General features: G+C 42.1%; 1 protein-coding gene across 5 annotated transcripts in view; it reads left to right on the plus strand.

Moving 5' to 3' along the window:
• MCC (MCC regulator of WNT signaling pathway) overlaps positions 1–16,093 on the plus strand; it is a 215,355-nt gene that overhangs the window by 59,205 nt on the left and 140,057 nt on the right. The window contains exon 1 of one of the 5 annotated variants that reach the window (XM_079995393.1): positions 2,462–3,144. The exons of the other annotated variants lie outside the window; for them this stretch is intronic. Coding sequence (XP_079851519.1) covers positions 2,947–3,144 — 198 coding nt within the window. The 5' untranslated portion in view covers positions 2,462–2,946. Of the gene's footprint in view, positions 1–2,461; positions 3,145–16,093 lie in introns of those variants that run through there. 5 annotated transcript variants of the gene reach the window in all.

The following is a 16,093-nucleotide window of genomic DNA, read 5'->3' on the forward strand; positions in this document are numbered from 1 at the left end:
CTGTGTTTCTTAACTTGTGCGTTAATGATCTAGAGGTGAGCAGTGAGGTGGTGAAGTTTTGCTGACACGAAATAGTTCAGGGTGGTTTAGACAAAAAGGGATTGTGAAGAGCTCCAAACGGTTTTATCCAAATTGGGTCAATGGGCAGTAAAGTGGTGAATGTGATTTAATGTATTTAAGCATAAATACAAGGGGCAATTTTTTTTTACAAATTTTACATGTATCCTAACAAGGTCTGGACAGATAGGGACTGATCAAGAATGAGACTTTGGGATTGTAGTGGATAGGCATACGAAGTGCAGATGTTGTGAAAGAGGTGAATTTCATGGTTTCTTTCTGTGGATATGTTGAACTGCTGCTACATGCAACTTATGCAAATAACTTAGGTTTGTTAGCATTTCCATAGAAATAGGGCATGGAAGGTAAACGGTGTTTCCGTGTGCTGCTCTGGTTCGCCAGAAACGGCTTAGTCATGCTGGCCACATGACCCGGAAGCTGTACGCTGGCTCCCTTGGCCAATAAAGCGAGATGAGCGCTGCAACCCCAGAGTCAGCCACGACTGGACCTAATGGTCAGGGGTCCCTTTACCTTTACCTTACATACAAGTATCTCTGTTTAGGGTGGTGATGGTCAGTATCTGTTTTTCGTCAAAGTTCTACTGAAATAGTAATGTAAAAACAAATTCTAGCAGATGTTAATACTATATGTTTTTTTCATTTAAATAAAATTAGAGTTATGGCGATTTAATTTTCCATCCAGCGTGTGCCTTTTTCATAGGAGACGGGTGAAAGTCTACAGGAAATTAAAGCGTGCAATTCCTTTGCGTAAGATAATAATAATAATAATAATAATAATAATAATAATAATAATAATAATTTTTTATTTATACCCCGCCCTCCCCAGCCAAGGCCGGGCTCAGAGCGGCTTACAAGCAATAATAAAAACAAGATGAATGATTACAAACTTAAAAACAAAAATAAAATACAACATTAAAATAATGGAACATTAAAATATTAAAATGTAGCCTCATCGCAGGAGGAGAAGGAAAAGAAAAAAAAAAAGAGAGAGAGAGGGAGATAGGGAATCAAATTGGCTCCAAGCCAAAGGCCAGGCGGAACAACTCTGTCTTACAGGCCCTGCGGAAAGAAATCAGATCCTGCAGGGCCCTGGTCTCATGAGGCAGAGCGTTCCACCAGGCCGGAGCCAGAGTTGAAAAGGCCCTGCCTCTGGTCGAAGCCAATCTAACTTCCTTAGAAGTATAAGTCCATGTACTGATACTCTCACCCTATCATTTGACTCTAGCAAAAGGAGGGACGCACCCATGTTTATGGCTTTTTATAAAGCATTATGATGCTACTTCCTGCTGGGTGTGTGTGACAGCCTCTTTTTAAAAAAAGTAATATATGATGCTGACCTTATTGCTTTTTGTGTATTTTGCAACTTGCTGCAATTGTCTAGTAGCTAGGCAGCACACATAGGACAGTGTATAATATACCAAATAAAAATATCTTACTTTGCTTTCCCTATATTTTGTATTTTTCTCTCCCTGTGAATTTCCAAGATAAATAGTGCAATCAGAAGAGGGAAGAGGGAGAGTTAGATGCTACAATTTTATGCATTTGGTGTTGTATTTTGATGATTGTGTTATTTTGGTTTCCATATGCTTAAAGGCTCACAACCAAGTAAGAACTTGGTTTGTTTGATTTTGAGAAGTATGTTTTTCATTTGCACTGAAATCAAAGCACAAAAGAGGTGGCTTCAAGACCACCATGTATTTTTAAAACCATTTGCTTTTGCCTTTTTTGGTGCACAGAAAAGTACTTACCGTAGCTCACGTGAAACATGTTTGGGGAAACTTCTTGTAAAGAAAGGTGAAGAAACCTTTATAAACCAGTAAATCAAATCAACTGGATCTCTGAACACCCCCCCCCCACACACAAGCAGTCTATCAAAATAAATTTTAGGTTTTCAGAGCTGCTTTCTGTAGGAATTGGGGTTTTGAAGGGAAGGCAGATTTCACACTGTTTCCTGCTTTCAAGTGCTTGCTTACCTCACAAGTCATTAAAAAAATAATAATTGTGTTTTAAGTCTTTGGCTTCATGTGAAGAAAGCAGCACGGAAGCACTTGGAAATTCCAGTAAGATCTGCCCTAAATACTTGTTAATTTTTTATTTGGAAGCTTCCTTCTGAATCACAAAAGGGGAAGTTCATTTAATGGGGAAATAAAGAACCTGCAGCAAGGTCACTAGGTGGCTTCTCCCCTTGCTTTCTTTGGTTTGCTTTGCACTTTGGAACACAGCAACTTGCAATTAGCACACAGAATTCTGGAAAGGACGCCTGCAATTCCAAAGTGAGCTTTCTGTAGCATATGTGCTGCTTTCCTTCCTTCCTCCCCCCCCCTCCCCATTCTCTCAGTCCCTCCTCCCTTTCGTACCGCCTCTTCCATGCACCCTGTAGCCAGCAGCAAGACAGCTGTGTTTGATCATAAACCACTTACAACTCCAGGCTCCCTTGGAAAGGGGAAACTTTGGAGCGAGCAGCTCGTTGCGTCTTGTGTCCTGTTCTGTCCTCCACCTCCCGATCGGATCTAACCAGCGCTCTTTGACTGGGTTTAGATGCTGTGAGTGCCTATGGGGCTCCCAAATTTTTTTTCAGATGCGCTGAACTCATTTGGGAGATGCTTCCCCCCCCCCCGCCACGATCTAGCTGCGAGGGGAGAATGAAGACATAAGACGGAAGCCCAGCTCTCCCAGGCAGTTTTTAGTAGCCAGGAGAGAGATCGTTACGGCTCGTCTGCACTCCTGTCTGGCCGTGCACTCTGCAGTGTTTAAATGAGTATCTTGCAGCAATGGATTGTTTGTGAAACGGCAACCAGCCCCCCCTTCCCTTTTTTGCCTCTTTAGGAGAACCCTGTGCATTGTTAATTTTTTTTTTAAGGCTATCTAAATGTTGAGTGAAAATGGCTGTCTAGAGCAAAATGTGCAAGACAGGAAAAGCTCAGAGACGGAGGGGGTGTTGAATCTTCTGGAGCAGAGCTTGGAAACCTTAAAATCCATAGAAAGCAGCCAAGCCCTGGAAAGTCTAATCATGAATTCTGGAGTTGCCATGAAATATGGAAATGACTCCTCCGCAGAACTGAACGAGGTAAGCTGCTTTATTAAATGTCCTTGTGTGTGTTTTTTTTCACGCTTCTTGGGTTTTGTTTTCCGAATAGAGTGTCTCCCTTTTCCGGAGGGGGGGGGGGTTATCCACTCTGGAAGGCAATGCAATTAAACATTAATGGGTGAATGTGCCCTTGTTCAAACTTGCAGTGCTACCCAGGAAATGATGTGAGATTTGAATTGTAAGGATTACGTGGTAAAGGGCAAACGATTGCAACTGTACAGAGGTCCGTCTCCCCCCCCCCCTCCAACTTGGCATCCTGCTTTAAGGAATCCTTTCCCCCACCTCCGGAGTGCAGCATTTTCAACACAGCATTCCTTTCTGCAGTAGGTAAAACAAGCAGAGATCCCCGTTGAAATCAAGCAGATGGCAGCTAATTTAGAATGGGGGAAATAAAATAAAATATTAAGACAGCAGCTTCAGCAAGAAATCATGTGACACAGTTGATTTGTATTAAGGCACACTTGGTTTAAATGCATACAATTTTACCTGGTGGTGGAAGAATTAAGTCCTGATAAGTGTTTCTTGTTTTTTCTTCTTGCTGGGCCAGTATTGCATTGTTTATCTTAAGTTGTTCCAAATTTGTATTCTCTTTTCTGTCAGATTTCTGAGTGCATGCCAATATTTTATGACTAAGACAAAAATCCTGTGCACGCTTATTCAGGAGTAAGTACCATTGAAGTATCCGGGACTTATTTCCAAGTCAACCTTCACAGTATGCTGCACATCATTGTAACTCTCCAGATCTGATGACTACTAAAATGCCACGGGGCATATCACTGTCTCTCAGAAATGCTTTAAAATCTGTCACAGAGTACTGATTTTTAATACCATATCAAAAATCATTTAAATGGTCGGTTTTAGATATGCAATCTTGATTTGTTTTATTGCTTGTTTGCTTTATAGCTTCTTCATATAGCATATTCTGCAGGAGGATGAAAGCTACATGGATTATGTTTATTTATAGAGTTAGTATTTCTGGCTTTTGTGCGGTTAGAAAAGGCATCAAACATAAACCTGAAATTCAAGGGACAAATTGGCATCCTGGCAAGGCTGGACAAAGGGATAAGAAATTGGTCTGGGAGGTGGAGGAGAGGGTGGCCAAGATTCAGTGGTGCTTCCATATTTTATTTGTAAGCCTTTATTTTGTAAGATAAATGAATACCGGTAATTGCCTTGGATGATAACTGAGAGTTCAGTGTAAAGGCACCAGACACCTTTTTTTCCTAAGTGATGGGAGTCTGCTTCAGAATTCTTTGCCAAAACTCTTTAATTCTGCCCAGCACTGCTATTATATCAAATACAGCATTCTGGTTGGTTGAGTGCTTAGTTCTGTCTTGATGTGACCTGAAGGCACATCCTGTTTAGACTGAATGGCTTGACGCCTATTGCAAGTTAACAAAAACAGAATAAAAACTGCATCTTGGCATCAGTGTAGTAGCAGTTGTGGATAACACTCAAGCCTGACCTTCATCATGTGTAAATGACTCAATGAATGAACTCCTAAAAACTTGCCATAATGTGGACGGGTCTCTTGCACTGTAATCCTAAACACATTTGTATATTGTATCAAACTAATTTCTAAGGATCCATTTTTTCATTACCTGGGCGCTGTGGTTCCTTTCTGTTAATCCATTACATATTACTTTGGTCCACCCGTGTACAGAAGTAGACCAACGGTGTGGTTACTTTTCATTCTGTTATTCTCATTGGCAGTCTTAGGATGATGGTTGTGCAGCCTGGCCTTCATAAATTGTGTCAGCCATGGTGACACTGACAGTGGCTTGTGCTGTTGCAGATGGAAACAGAATGTTATGCTTGGCAAGCAAGACAGCAATCTAACTTTGCCTAGCTTAACAGGTAGTATCTCTTAAAGTACAAAATGTGTGCATGGTTACACTGATTCATTGGCTCCTGCACATTCCAGTGCCTTGGAATGCCCTGTGGGTTTTTGGCACAGGCTGTGACCCTGCTACTGCCCCTGGCACAGATACTGCCAGCTAAGGCAGCTTTAGAAATGAATGCTGAGAACACTAGTACCAGAGTTGGGACTTAAAGCCAAGGTTGAGCTCTCCAGCAATGCATTTCTGGGGCAGTAGACCAGGTGGTTGTTTGGATTTTGGCTGGTTTTGAATGTGTGTGCAAGTTTTTTACAGCAACAATATTGTATCTATATTCTGTGCTTATTGGTACTTGCTTTGCAAGTGAATGCTTTTGAGTTTCATTATTGATAGGAAGACAATGCCTTTGAATCCATTGGAGAAAATACTTAACATTTTTGTGTTCTTATGTTGCTGTACGTTAAATAATACTTTAACAAAAAAGCTGCAGTAGCATAAGTGTAATACTTTCATTAGGATTAACATGTATGTATTTAAGATCATGAGCAAGCTTTCTGATTTTTATTTAGCCACCCCAGTATATTTTTTCATAGCGTTGAGTATCTGTGCAGGGATGATGGTTTCTCCCAGGAATTCAATACTGGAGACGAATGTCTAGGATTATATATGGAAGTCATGATCTGTGCTGCTTCCCACATTTTTTAGTAATTGAATATGTAGCAAATAATTCATGAACACAAAGCTGGCTCCCTTGGCTCTAAACTTCACTGATTTATGAATGCCGTACTAATGTTAAGCTTGTGTGTGTCTGTTTTTGTTTTGCTCGATCTCTTTTGTGTGGTTTATTGAAATATGTGAGGTGCTTTATCATAATGGCTGTTGTATCTCCTTTCCTCCTGCTTCTCCTTAACCCTCCTGCTCTCTGTTATTTTCTCTCAGTCTCCTCTTGCTTCCACTCGCCTTGCCCAATGTGCTTGCTTTCTGGTGACATTTGATTACATCTACTTGGCCACCGGGAGACAGTAGTGTCATGGTCATTAAAGGAACTGACGGTTGGCTGGACTTTTACTAGGATTATGCAGTCCTACTGAGAGCGAGTTTCTTTTACAGTAATCCCACTATGTATACAAGTAGCCTGATTCACACATAAGATACACACAGGAGTTATTTGCTGGTTTAGCCTTTGGGGGCATACAGTTGTACCTTGGATCCCAAACGCCTTGTGAGTCGAACATTTTGGCTCCCGGATGCCGCAAACCTGGAAGTGAGTGTTCCGGTTTGCGAACATTCTTTGGAAACTGAACATCCGATGTGACTTCTGATTGGCTGCAGGAGCTTCCTGCAGCCAATTGGAAGTCACAATTTTGTTTCCGAACGTTTTGGAAGTAGAATGCAGTTCTGGAACGTATTCCATTCGACTTCCGAGGTACCACTGTACGCCTGTCTCCTAGTATGGATGATTAGGAATGTCAATAGGCTCAACTAGCTTATAATCAACAAGTAGCTGGATGTCAGTATCGCTTTAATACGGCAAAAAGATATTTGCACAGCAATAAGAGTCATCAAGCAGACACAGAAAATGTGCATGGAGAAATCACAATGACAATCAGAAATGGAGTCAAACCATTGGTCTTTCTAGCTCAGCAATGTTCATGCTGAGTGGCAGTGGATTTACAGGATTTCAGATAGGGCTCTCTCCAATTTCTACCTGTGGATGGTGGGGATTGAACATGGGACCTTCTGTATTTGAAGCAGATGTTCTGTCCTGAGTCGCGAGAAGACCCCTTGGACTGTCTGGTTGGAGGAGCTTGAGTTGGAGGCTTATGATCCTTGGGAGGGACCCAGTGAGCTGGGGTGAGGATTGTGTCAAGGCCCCATGAGACTGTCAGGAGATCAGCCTACACTCGAGTAGGACCCTGGCAGAGACACATGCCCGACTGGCATGTTCTCTCCCTCCTGGTTGATCGTTTGGTAGCTTCAAAAGCTTTCTTCTGCCCAGACATCACAGCGATCAATGCCAACCGACACTGGCACACTTAGGGATCCGCAGAGTTTGCGTAGTTGCGTAACAGACCTCAGCAACCCAGCATTTTGGCTAATCTACTTTATTTACATATAAACATACACGGAGCACTGCAACATGGCTCCCTCTCTAGCATCAGACAGCAAAGAAAAAAAGAACAAAGGACAACAGTCCCACTTCACGGAACACAGTAACACAAACATCCTGTCTTCGTCACTTCCCACTCTGTGCAGTCATAACATATACCGCCATGTGAAAGACATCAATCCCATGACTGCAGTCATGGAGCAGGAATTCTAACAGAGACATCAGAACTGTCTGCAGCGGGGCAGGGGTGGGAATGAAGCAGAAAAAGGAGTCTGATCCCAGGGAAGGGACCTAATGGGTTACTGCTCAGTCGTTCCATGCCAATCTCTCCTGCAGCTTTGGCTTTCAGCACCAAGCGTCCACCTACCAAGGAGACTCACTCTGGTTCTGAGCTGGTATTGTCTCTTCCTTGATTGCCTAGGACGCCGATGCCAGCTGGGCAGTATCTGGTTGTCAACACTGTGATATATCACCAGCTAAACATTGTGATGTTCTGATGTATCACGATGTCTGAAATAAGGATGGAGCTATGGAGAGCCATTGGCTAGCTTCACAGTTTTGCCCGCATCAGGATTTTTGCATCGCATACACACACACACACATTGTGATCTGTGATATATTGCCAGGTCAAAAATTATGAAACTGTTATCACAATATGAACTTCAAACCGGTTTTGGGTGATAGATCCATATATCTCTCAGCCCCAGCACTGGCATGAACAGACAGCTCAAGCCCAACCTACCAGAAGCAATCCCCATTTGCTTGTACAGTCCAAAGAAACATTCTGCTTGCTGCGTTAAAGCCATGTCTGCCCCAGGGGACATGTCAACCGTTGGATCAACGTCTTAGCTCACTTAGCTCTGCTATGCACTTTCTGTGCCTTTAACACTTGGCTTGATTATTTGCCGTACTGTTTTAAGCATTAAAGTTTTTGGCAAAAACCATAATCTGATTTCGATTTCTTCATCCAGCGGGTATCGGGACAAGTTCTACCACTCAACTATGGCCCTTTTCCAAAAAGGCTGGGCAGGGAAAATTAAAATATCAGTTTTGAAATTGATTTGAACAGCCCTACTATCTTGACTGAAACATATTAATACAGAACATTTTCTGGGCATCGGTTTTAGAGTTCAGGTGAAGATCCAGTTGTATTCTTTTAATTGTAATTTTCCCCGAGAGGGAACTATGTTGAGAATAAAGGATGTTGTCTTTCTTTATGCAGCTTTCCCCTGTAATTGCTCCCTGCAATTCCCAAAGCTTTAAATAAACCCTATTTTGCTCTAAGGAATGAATGTGGCTTGTTAGAACAGCCAAAAGGTAAAACAAATCTTATATCAGGACAGATAACATAAGGATGTTTTCAGTTCCAAAATATAATTTATTATCCCAACCTGAAGTTTCTGAACACTTTCCAGGACATGATGTTACTTGTTACAAGCAGTTTGGTGTATAGGCGAAGATCTGTAATGCATTAACTGGGAACAGGTTTTGTGTGAATTTCAGGTTGGAAATAGTGTGTCACGGGTGTATTGTTCTGTCCTTCATTTTGTACTGTTGAGCTTGTCTGTCCTGTTTTTGGTAGACAACAATATACTGTGTCAGGGCATTGTGTAAGTTTATAATTAGCCAAAGTTACACCAAAAGCTGAAGCAGTTTTGCAGTAGCCCCTATTATGAACTTATAGTGCAACAGAGTATATGCCATTGGCCAAGATAAAAAAAATGGAGGACACAAAAATGTTGTCAGATGAGAATCCAATTTTCCTAATATTGTGATGCCTGTGAGCTTATAGGTATCCATATATAATTTGTATTGCAGGTTGCTAAATCAGCACTACCTAGTGACCTTCCGTTTATGCTGTCAAGTACTTAAAAATATTATTTTGACATTGTGAAACATAACTTTAAAAATAAACGTCCCATGCGACTTAAAAAATCTTAGGAGTTCTGAAGGAATATTTTATTTTATTAATAAATTTATATCCCGTCCTTCCTCCCAGAGGAGCTCAAGCAATAATTTATTTCATTTTATTTAATACAACGTTTGTGCATCTCGATTGTGAGAAAAGGCCTCGGAGCAATTTAAATTTGAATCATCTTTAAAAATTCGAACACAGATGCAGACTGCGAAAGATCTCTACTTAAATGGCTTTCTGAAAGATGGAGGTCTTCAATAGGTGCCCAAAGGACAGTAGAGGCAGCATCTGTCTTAATGTTCAACGGGAGGGAATTCCAAAGGGTAGGTGCCATGACATGAAAGGCCAAATTCCAATATTGTACAGAACAGACTTCCTGATAAGGTGTTATCTAAAGAAGGCCCTCTCCTGTAGAGTGCAGTGATTGATTGGGTGTATAAGAGGTGAGATGGTCTTGTAGATATCCTGGTCCCCAAGCTACATTAGGGTTTTATATACCAGAACCAGCAATTTGAACTTAGCTCGGTAGATAATTGGCAGCCAGTGTGCTTCTTTCAACAGTGGAGTAACCTGGTAGCAAAATTCTGTACCAATGAGCAGTTGAGCTCTTGCATTTTGCATTAGCTGCAGCTTATGGACCAATGTCAAGGGCAGCATCATGTAGAGCACATAGCAGTAATCCAACCTGGATTCCAGCACCAATCAGATATTCCCAAACCACTAAGTCAAGGTGTTTGATGTTAAAACAGGGGAGTATGATTCCAGTGAGTGCATAGCCAGGATTTCATTTCAATCTGGCAGTGAGGAAACACTTTGTCATTCCTTTCTGCCCTGCTGGTGTAATTTCCCCTAGAACAGGCATCCCCAACCTGCGGCCCTCCAGATGTTTTGGCCTACAACTCCCATGATCCCTAGCTAACAGGACCAGTGGTCAGGGATGATGGGAACTGGAGGGCTGAAGGTTGGGGATGCCTGCCCTAAACCAAGTAGGGAAAGCCCATTCTGCAGTTCCTTCCCAAAGTTGCTCCAGTCCTCAGGAAAACTCCTTATCATTGCTGCTATAGGGAGGTGGTATAGCATTTTCTTTGGCTCCACATGCTGTTGGTGATGCAAGTAGAATGATGTTATATTAGTCATGGAAACAATTGGGACTCTTGCCAAGTTGCTTATCTCTCTGCCTTTATGCCTTATCTGTATAAGAAAAGTTACTCTAATGAACAAAAAACAAAGATTGTACATTACTATCTCAAAACATATGTAAGGGATCACGCTGATGCTTTTCCACCTGTGGGTGTAGTAGATTTCAGAATATTAGTTATGTTATATTTAAAAAATAGTATCTAGTAGATTCTGGAAAATAAAATCTTTTCGAATTATAAAGTATAATTATCTTTTGGTAGGTTTGTTAAATTGAACTAGTTACTTTTACATTTTGGTTTTTAGGAACTTCATTTGACCGCTCTGGTGGAAATATCCGTTAGTATCAATCTTAACATATGCTACCTAGTACCGTATTTAAATGAATCTAATAAGCACTTTGTGGGACGCAGGTGGCGCTAAAGGTTAAAGCCTCAGCGCCTAGGGCTTGCCAATCGAAAGGTCGGCGGTTCGAATCCCTGCGGCGGGGTGCGCTCCCGCTGCTCGGTCCCAGCGCCTGCCAACCTAGCAGTTTGAAAGCACCTCCGGGTGCAAGTAGATAAATAGGGACCGCTTACCAGCGGGAAGGTAAACGGCGTTTCCGTGTGCGGCTCTGGCTCTGGCCAGAGCAGCGATGTCACGCTGGCCACGTGACCCGGAAGTGTCTCCGGACAGCGCTGGTCCCTGGCCTCTTAAGTGAGATGGGCGCACAACCCCAGAGTCTGTCAAGACTGGCCCGTACGGGCAGGGGTACCTTTGCACAACCTAATTTTCACGATGTAATTTGGCCAAAAAAGGTGCACATTACATTCTAGTAAATACAGTATTATCATCTCCTAGTCAGTAAAGTGAATTATTGGTATCCATTAACAATGTGGCAGCCATCGGTGTTTCCTTGGTTGATTAAATATTTGACTCTAATAGATTTATCGAGAGGCTGGAATCTTTTTTGGTAACTTCATAATTCTGATTGGAACATTCTACTGGCATTTTTCAGAATCTGCCATTATTTTCATTAATTTGCTTACAACATTTTGCATGAACCCTCTCTATTACGGCAATAGTTAACCAATTCATACCAGTCATATGCAGGCACAGGGCATTTTGTTGACTAAGGCAAAGGACAAGATCTCTCTCTCTTTCCCGTCTCCCTTCCATGTGCTAAAGCCACATGAGTTGACAGCTGAATCTTATTTCAATACCGGCTAAAATATATTATCCTTCGCCATAGCTGAGGGCAGAAAGACAACTTACAGGGTGCAAGGCAGACCAGATCTATCCTCTTAACAGAGGGAAACACATGAAGGGTTCAGGAGGAATATCTGGTGGGGCTGCCACTACAGCTCACTACCTAAGGCAGTGGCTGGATGCCTTACTCTGCCCAGTAGTATTGTTGGCCCTGAATCTTATAAAGGAAACACATATGGATGAAAGATGCTATGACTCATGGGTCTCCAATGTATTTGGGCACATTTGCACGCCAGAGAAACTGTTGCGTGTGCCACATACATGAAACAGCTTTCTCCTCCTCGGCTGCAGCTTCTTGAAATCGGCTTCCATGTTGCAGTTAGCCTTGGAAAAAGCTGCATTCGGCTAAAGAGGAATTATTTCAGTGGCCTGGGGATGGGACCCCTTGAGCACACAAAGGGCCTCTAAGGCTGCCTGTGTGCCCTCAGGCAGTGGTGTAGCAGGGAGCAGACACGGGGCAGTTTCCCCATGCACAAAATTGTTAGGGACGCAAAATTTCGACACCTGGTGCTACCTCAATACAGCTGTGTACTTCCGTCACTAGGGTTTGTTGAAAACGGTTTCTCTGTGCGAACCGGGAAGGGACCTCTCCAGACAATGGAACAACTCTTCTTTTCTCATCTCTGTGGCTGCAATCTTCTGGACGACGCAGACTCCATTAGGCAGTTGAATGCGCATGCGTACTGCATCAGTTTCACTCCCTCCCACCCCTCTGCGCAGCCCTGCGTACTGACAGCCTACGCTACGCAACTGCCCTTGGGTGCCATGTCCGTTACCCCTGTGCTGTGTAGAACTATGGTCCAGTGTGAAATTTGTATGTGTGCAGACACATGGATTTTAACTGAACTGAGCAAATGACAGCGTTGAAGGAAATGGTAGTGGACTTAGAGCCAGCTGAAATTCAAATTGAGTTGACTTGGGCTGGGAAAAGAGAAATGAAAATGGAACTCTGTGGCTTTCACACAATTCTGTAATACATGCAGAGAATGTCAGCAAAGATTGCTGTCTGCCTTTGCTTCATGTTGTTACAGATGCTTTGTTTGGTAGTTTGCTGAATGAATGAGGTATAGCTTGTCTTCATCTGTCCCTGTGTAGCTGAGCTCAGATAGCATTGCTCTGCTTTCGATGAAATGTAATATTAGCACTATTTATCCATTTTTAAATTGGCATCTTCAAGATGGCCCAGATAATGAATGATGGAAAAGTAGCAACCAGAGGGTTATCTAATTTTCAAAAAATGAATAGATGTAAGGGATGTTTTTTTTATGGTGGAACTCATGGACGGTAGCCAGGAAGTCTAGATATCAAAGTTAAGAGGAGACAATTTTTAAGAAAGTACTTTAAATCAAACCATAATTATTCTCAACTAAACAAATAATCTAATCTGCTTTGTTTAAAAATGTGAACATTTTAGATGAATTGTGAATATAAACTATCTTTTTTAAATGGGTAGATGAGACATTTCTGGCACTCCTGTGTACTCTCCCACTGGTTGTAATAAAGTTTAGTAAGTAAATGATGCATGGCAGATGTGTGTAACATCTTCTTGGTGACTTTTTTTTTTAAAAAAATGAAAAGCAGCTGTGGGAAGCTGCCAGTTTGACCAGAGGATTGGTAGTTGAGAAGGGAGCAGTAATCCCTTGCCCTTTTGTGTTCAGAGTCTCAAATCTGCAGCTATTTTTTCACTTGCAGGACAAAACATAAGGATATATTTGTTTTCCTTCCTAGTAGAGGGGTTAGAAACATGGGGTCCAGGGGTTGAATACTGCCCTCCAAGTCATGCTGTCTGGCTCTCAAAACTTCTCCTTCATACCTTAAATGCTCCCCCCAAGTGTGTGTGTGTGTGTGTGTGTGTCCGTCCCCAGGAATTCTGACAATGCTTGTCTGGATAGAAGATAGAGAAGGGTATGAGAATTTGTAGAAATTAGTTTGCCAACCTTTTTGCACTACTGGGCACATTTAGTGGGCCCTGTATACCTGAAGGAGTGTCTTCACCCCCATCATTCAGCCCAGACACTGAGGTCCACCTCTGAGGGCCTTCTGGCAGTTCCCTCACTGTGAGAAGTGAAGTTATAGGGAACCAGGCAGAGGGCCTTCTCAGTAGTGGCTCCCACCCTGTGGAACACCCTCCCATCAGATGTCAAACAGATAAACAACTATTTGACTTTTAGGAGGCATCTGACTGCAGCCCTGTATTGAGAAGTTTTTAATGTTTGACGTTTTATTATGTTTTTATATGTGATGGAAGCTGCCGAGAGTCACTAGGGCAACCTAGTTGGATAGACGGGGTATAAATAAATAAATAAAATTATCATTTTTTCAGATTTTGAGCGAGTGGTGGGGGTGCCAATCACAATAACGCTGCCAAAGAGAGGACATGGCATAACACAAAACATTTCAATTTCAGGGGCTACTTTTTCCACTTAAAAAAAGAAGAGTTTTGGAAGATTGTTACAGGTGTCTGCCATGTACTTTGATCCTCCAATGTGTGCTGCAATGTGAAAATCTAGATTACAGAATCAGTTGGGGGCCTTTTTTCTCTAGGCTTGGGCACACAAATAGGAAATAAGCCAAGATCACATCCATGAATTTGCCTGTAGTCTGGTTCATTGATAACATTTCTAGTATGCTATTCTTAGCGTGACAGACATACGGCATTTCTGGTGTATAAAACACATCACTTCAAAGAATGTTTACTTTCTGGATTTGTGTGAGCTGCTTATCAGTTGCACACAATGTTTGAGGCTTGCATGTCATTAAACTGAAGCACTATAAAAAGATTTCTCAAACACAGGGGCATTGTCAGTACAGATAATGCTGTTCTCAAGACCTCCTAATGAAAAAATGGCAGAGATTATGTAATTCATCTGTATGCTATTAAAATACTTGCAGCTAATAGCCAGGCACTAAGAAATGCACTATGGACTGCATAGTTAATAAGGCTGAACATGTGTTGCCTGAAAGTAACATGCCAGGCATAGTAGATTACCACAGCAAATCTATTCCTATACCTGTACAGCCAGAAATTCATTTCTTTAAGATTATTTACAGTGCAACATAATAAAAGATCCCCTTAGTTGGAAATCCAAGGGCACAATTTTTAACTGGTTAATTTTACTCAAAACCGTGCCACAGTTTTTGAAGTCCTTTAAATATTCGTATATTTCTGTGAACTTCTGTGGGCTCAGTGCCAGTTTGCACGATGAGCTGGTGACTTTGCCGTGACACTGGAGAGATTAATAAAACCACTTGCACTGCTTGATGTTCATACATTGATATTATTAACTAGATTTTTGCTTATACAGTTTGGAAATAATTCACTCTGTTCACTTTTTCAAAGTACATTTAAATAATGGGGCATTAATTCTAGTTTTCATTGGCTTGAAAGAGAAGAATTAAACCAGCTCAAATAAGGAGGGCAGAGATTAACATAGGTTTTTGACGACATTATATATAATTGGAATAAAATACAATAAAAAAGCCAACCTTTTATTATTCTTAGCATTACTAAATAGGATTATTCACTTACGAATATTCAGTAGGTAAGCTTCTAGTGTGAACATAACAGAAGTGGAGGTGTTTACTTGGAATCATGCCTGAGGATTTTGAAAATCACAATTTTGAGGAGACGGATGTTATTAATAAGAAAAATGTAAATGTCACTGTGTTAAATTGCCATCTTCTATGCTTGTTGTGTGTCTGAGGTTACCACTTAAAACACAAGCAATACTTGTCTTTTAATTACCTGTACTTCAGTTGTACATTTTGGGCTAATGTACACATGGTAGGTACATGAAAACATTGTCCTGAGTGGTAGCCAGGATGCTCAACTATGCAGTGGAATGTTCTTCCTTATTTTTCCCCCAAGGGTGTTACAGAAAAAGTCAACATATTGTGGGTGAAATGTCTCTGGTAGCCAAGGTGAGCTGCATTTGAGTAGTTTTACCTGCAAAATCATTTCTACCACAGCTTGCTTACAAGTAGTAGCTGCTATTACAGCCCTCCCTCCCCAAACCACCCCCTGCTGAACATCGGAGTTCGCCAGTTTAGTCCATATTTTGATGTTACTTTATTGATGTTTGCTACTTTTAATTCTTTATTGTTAGCTGCTCAGAGATCAGCATGGTTGTTGGAAAAGTGGAATGCAACCACAAAATCAAGTATGTCCCAGAGCCTCCTGAAGGGATTCTGGTTTTGAGGGGCTACGATGGGCATTGGCAACCAGGCCTGGTGATCATCCTCTGAGGCCCTTCTTTGTGTGCCTCTTCAACGAGAGGTCCAGAGGGTGGCAACATGAGAACAGGACTTTTCTGCAGTGGTTCTTGTTTCTGGAATGCTCTCCCCAGGGAGGCTTCCTTGGCCCCTTCAATGTACAGGCATCCCTCTCACTTACGTAGGAGTTACATTGTGGGACTCCGTGTGTATAACTAAAATCACATGAAGTGGGGAGCACTCCACTTAACAGGGAGGGCGTGTGGGGAGAAGAGAGGAAGAGACTTACGTGCGCCACCAGGGCTGCTGCATGGAAGTTGCTTGGGGGGCCACTCCCCAACGTGTCCCAAGCCTTCCCTCTCTTGGGGTCGCTGCCCCAAGCCTTCCTTCCAATCCCACCGATTGCAGTAAGCGAGCAGCTGAGAGCAACTTCTAAGCAGCAGCCCCAAGCATGGCCTGGCAGTGGCC

This window comes from Podarcis cretensis (assembly GCF_951804945.1).
Source record: "Podarcis cretensis genome assembly, chromosome: 11".
In the NCBI taxonomy this organism is placed as follows: Eukaryota; Metazoa; Chordata; class Lepidosauria; order Squamata; family Lacertidae; genus Podarcis; species Podarcis cretensis.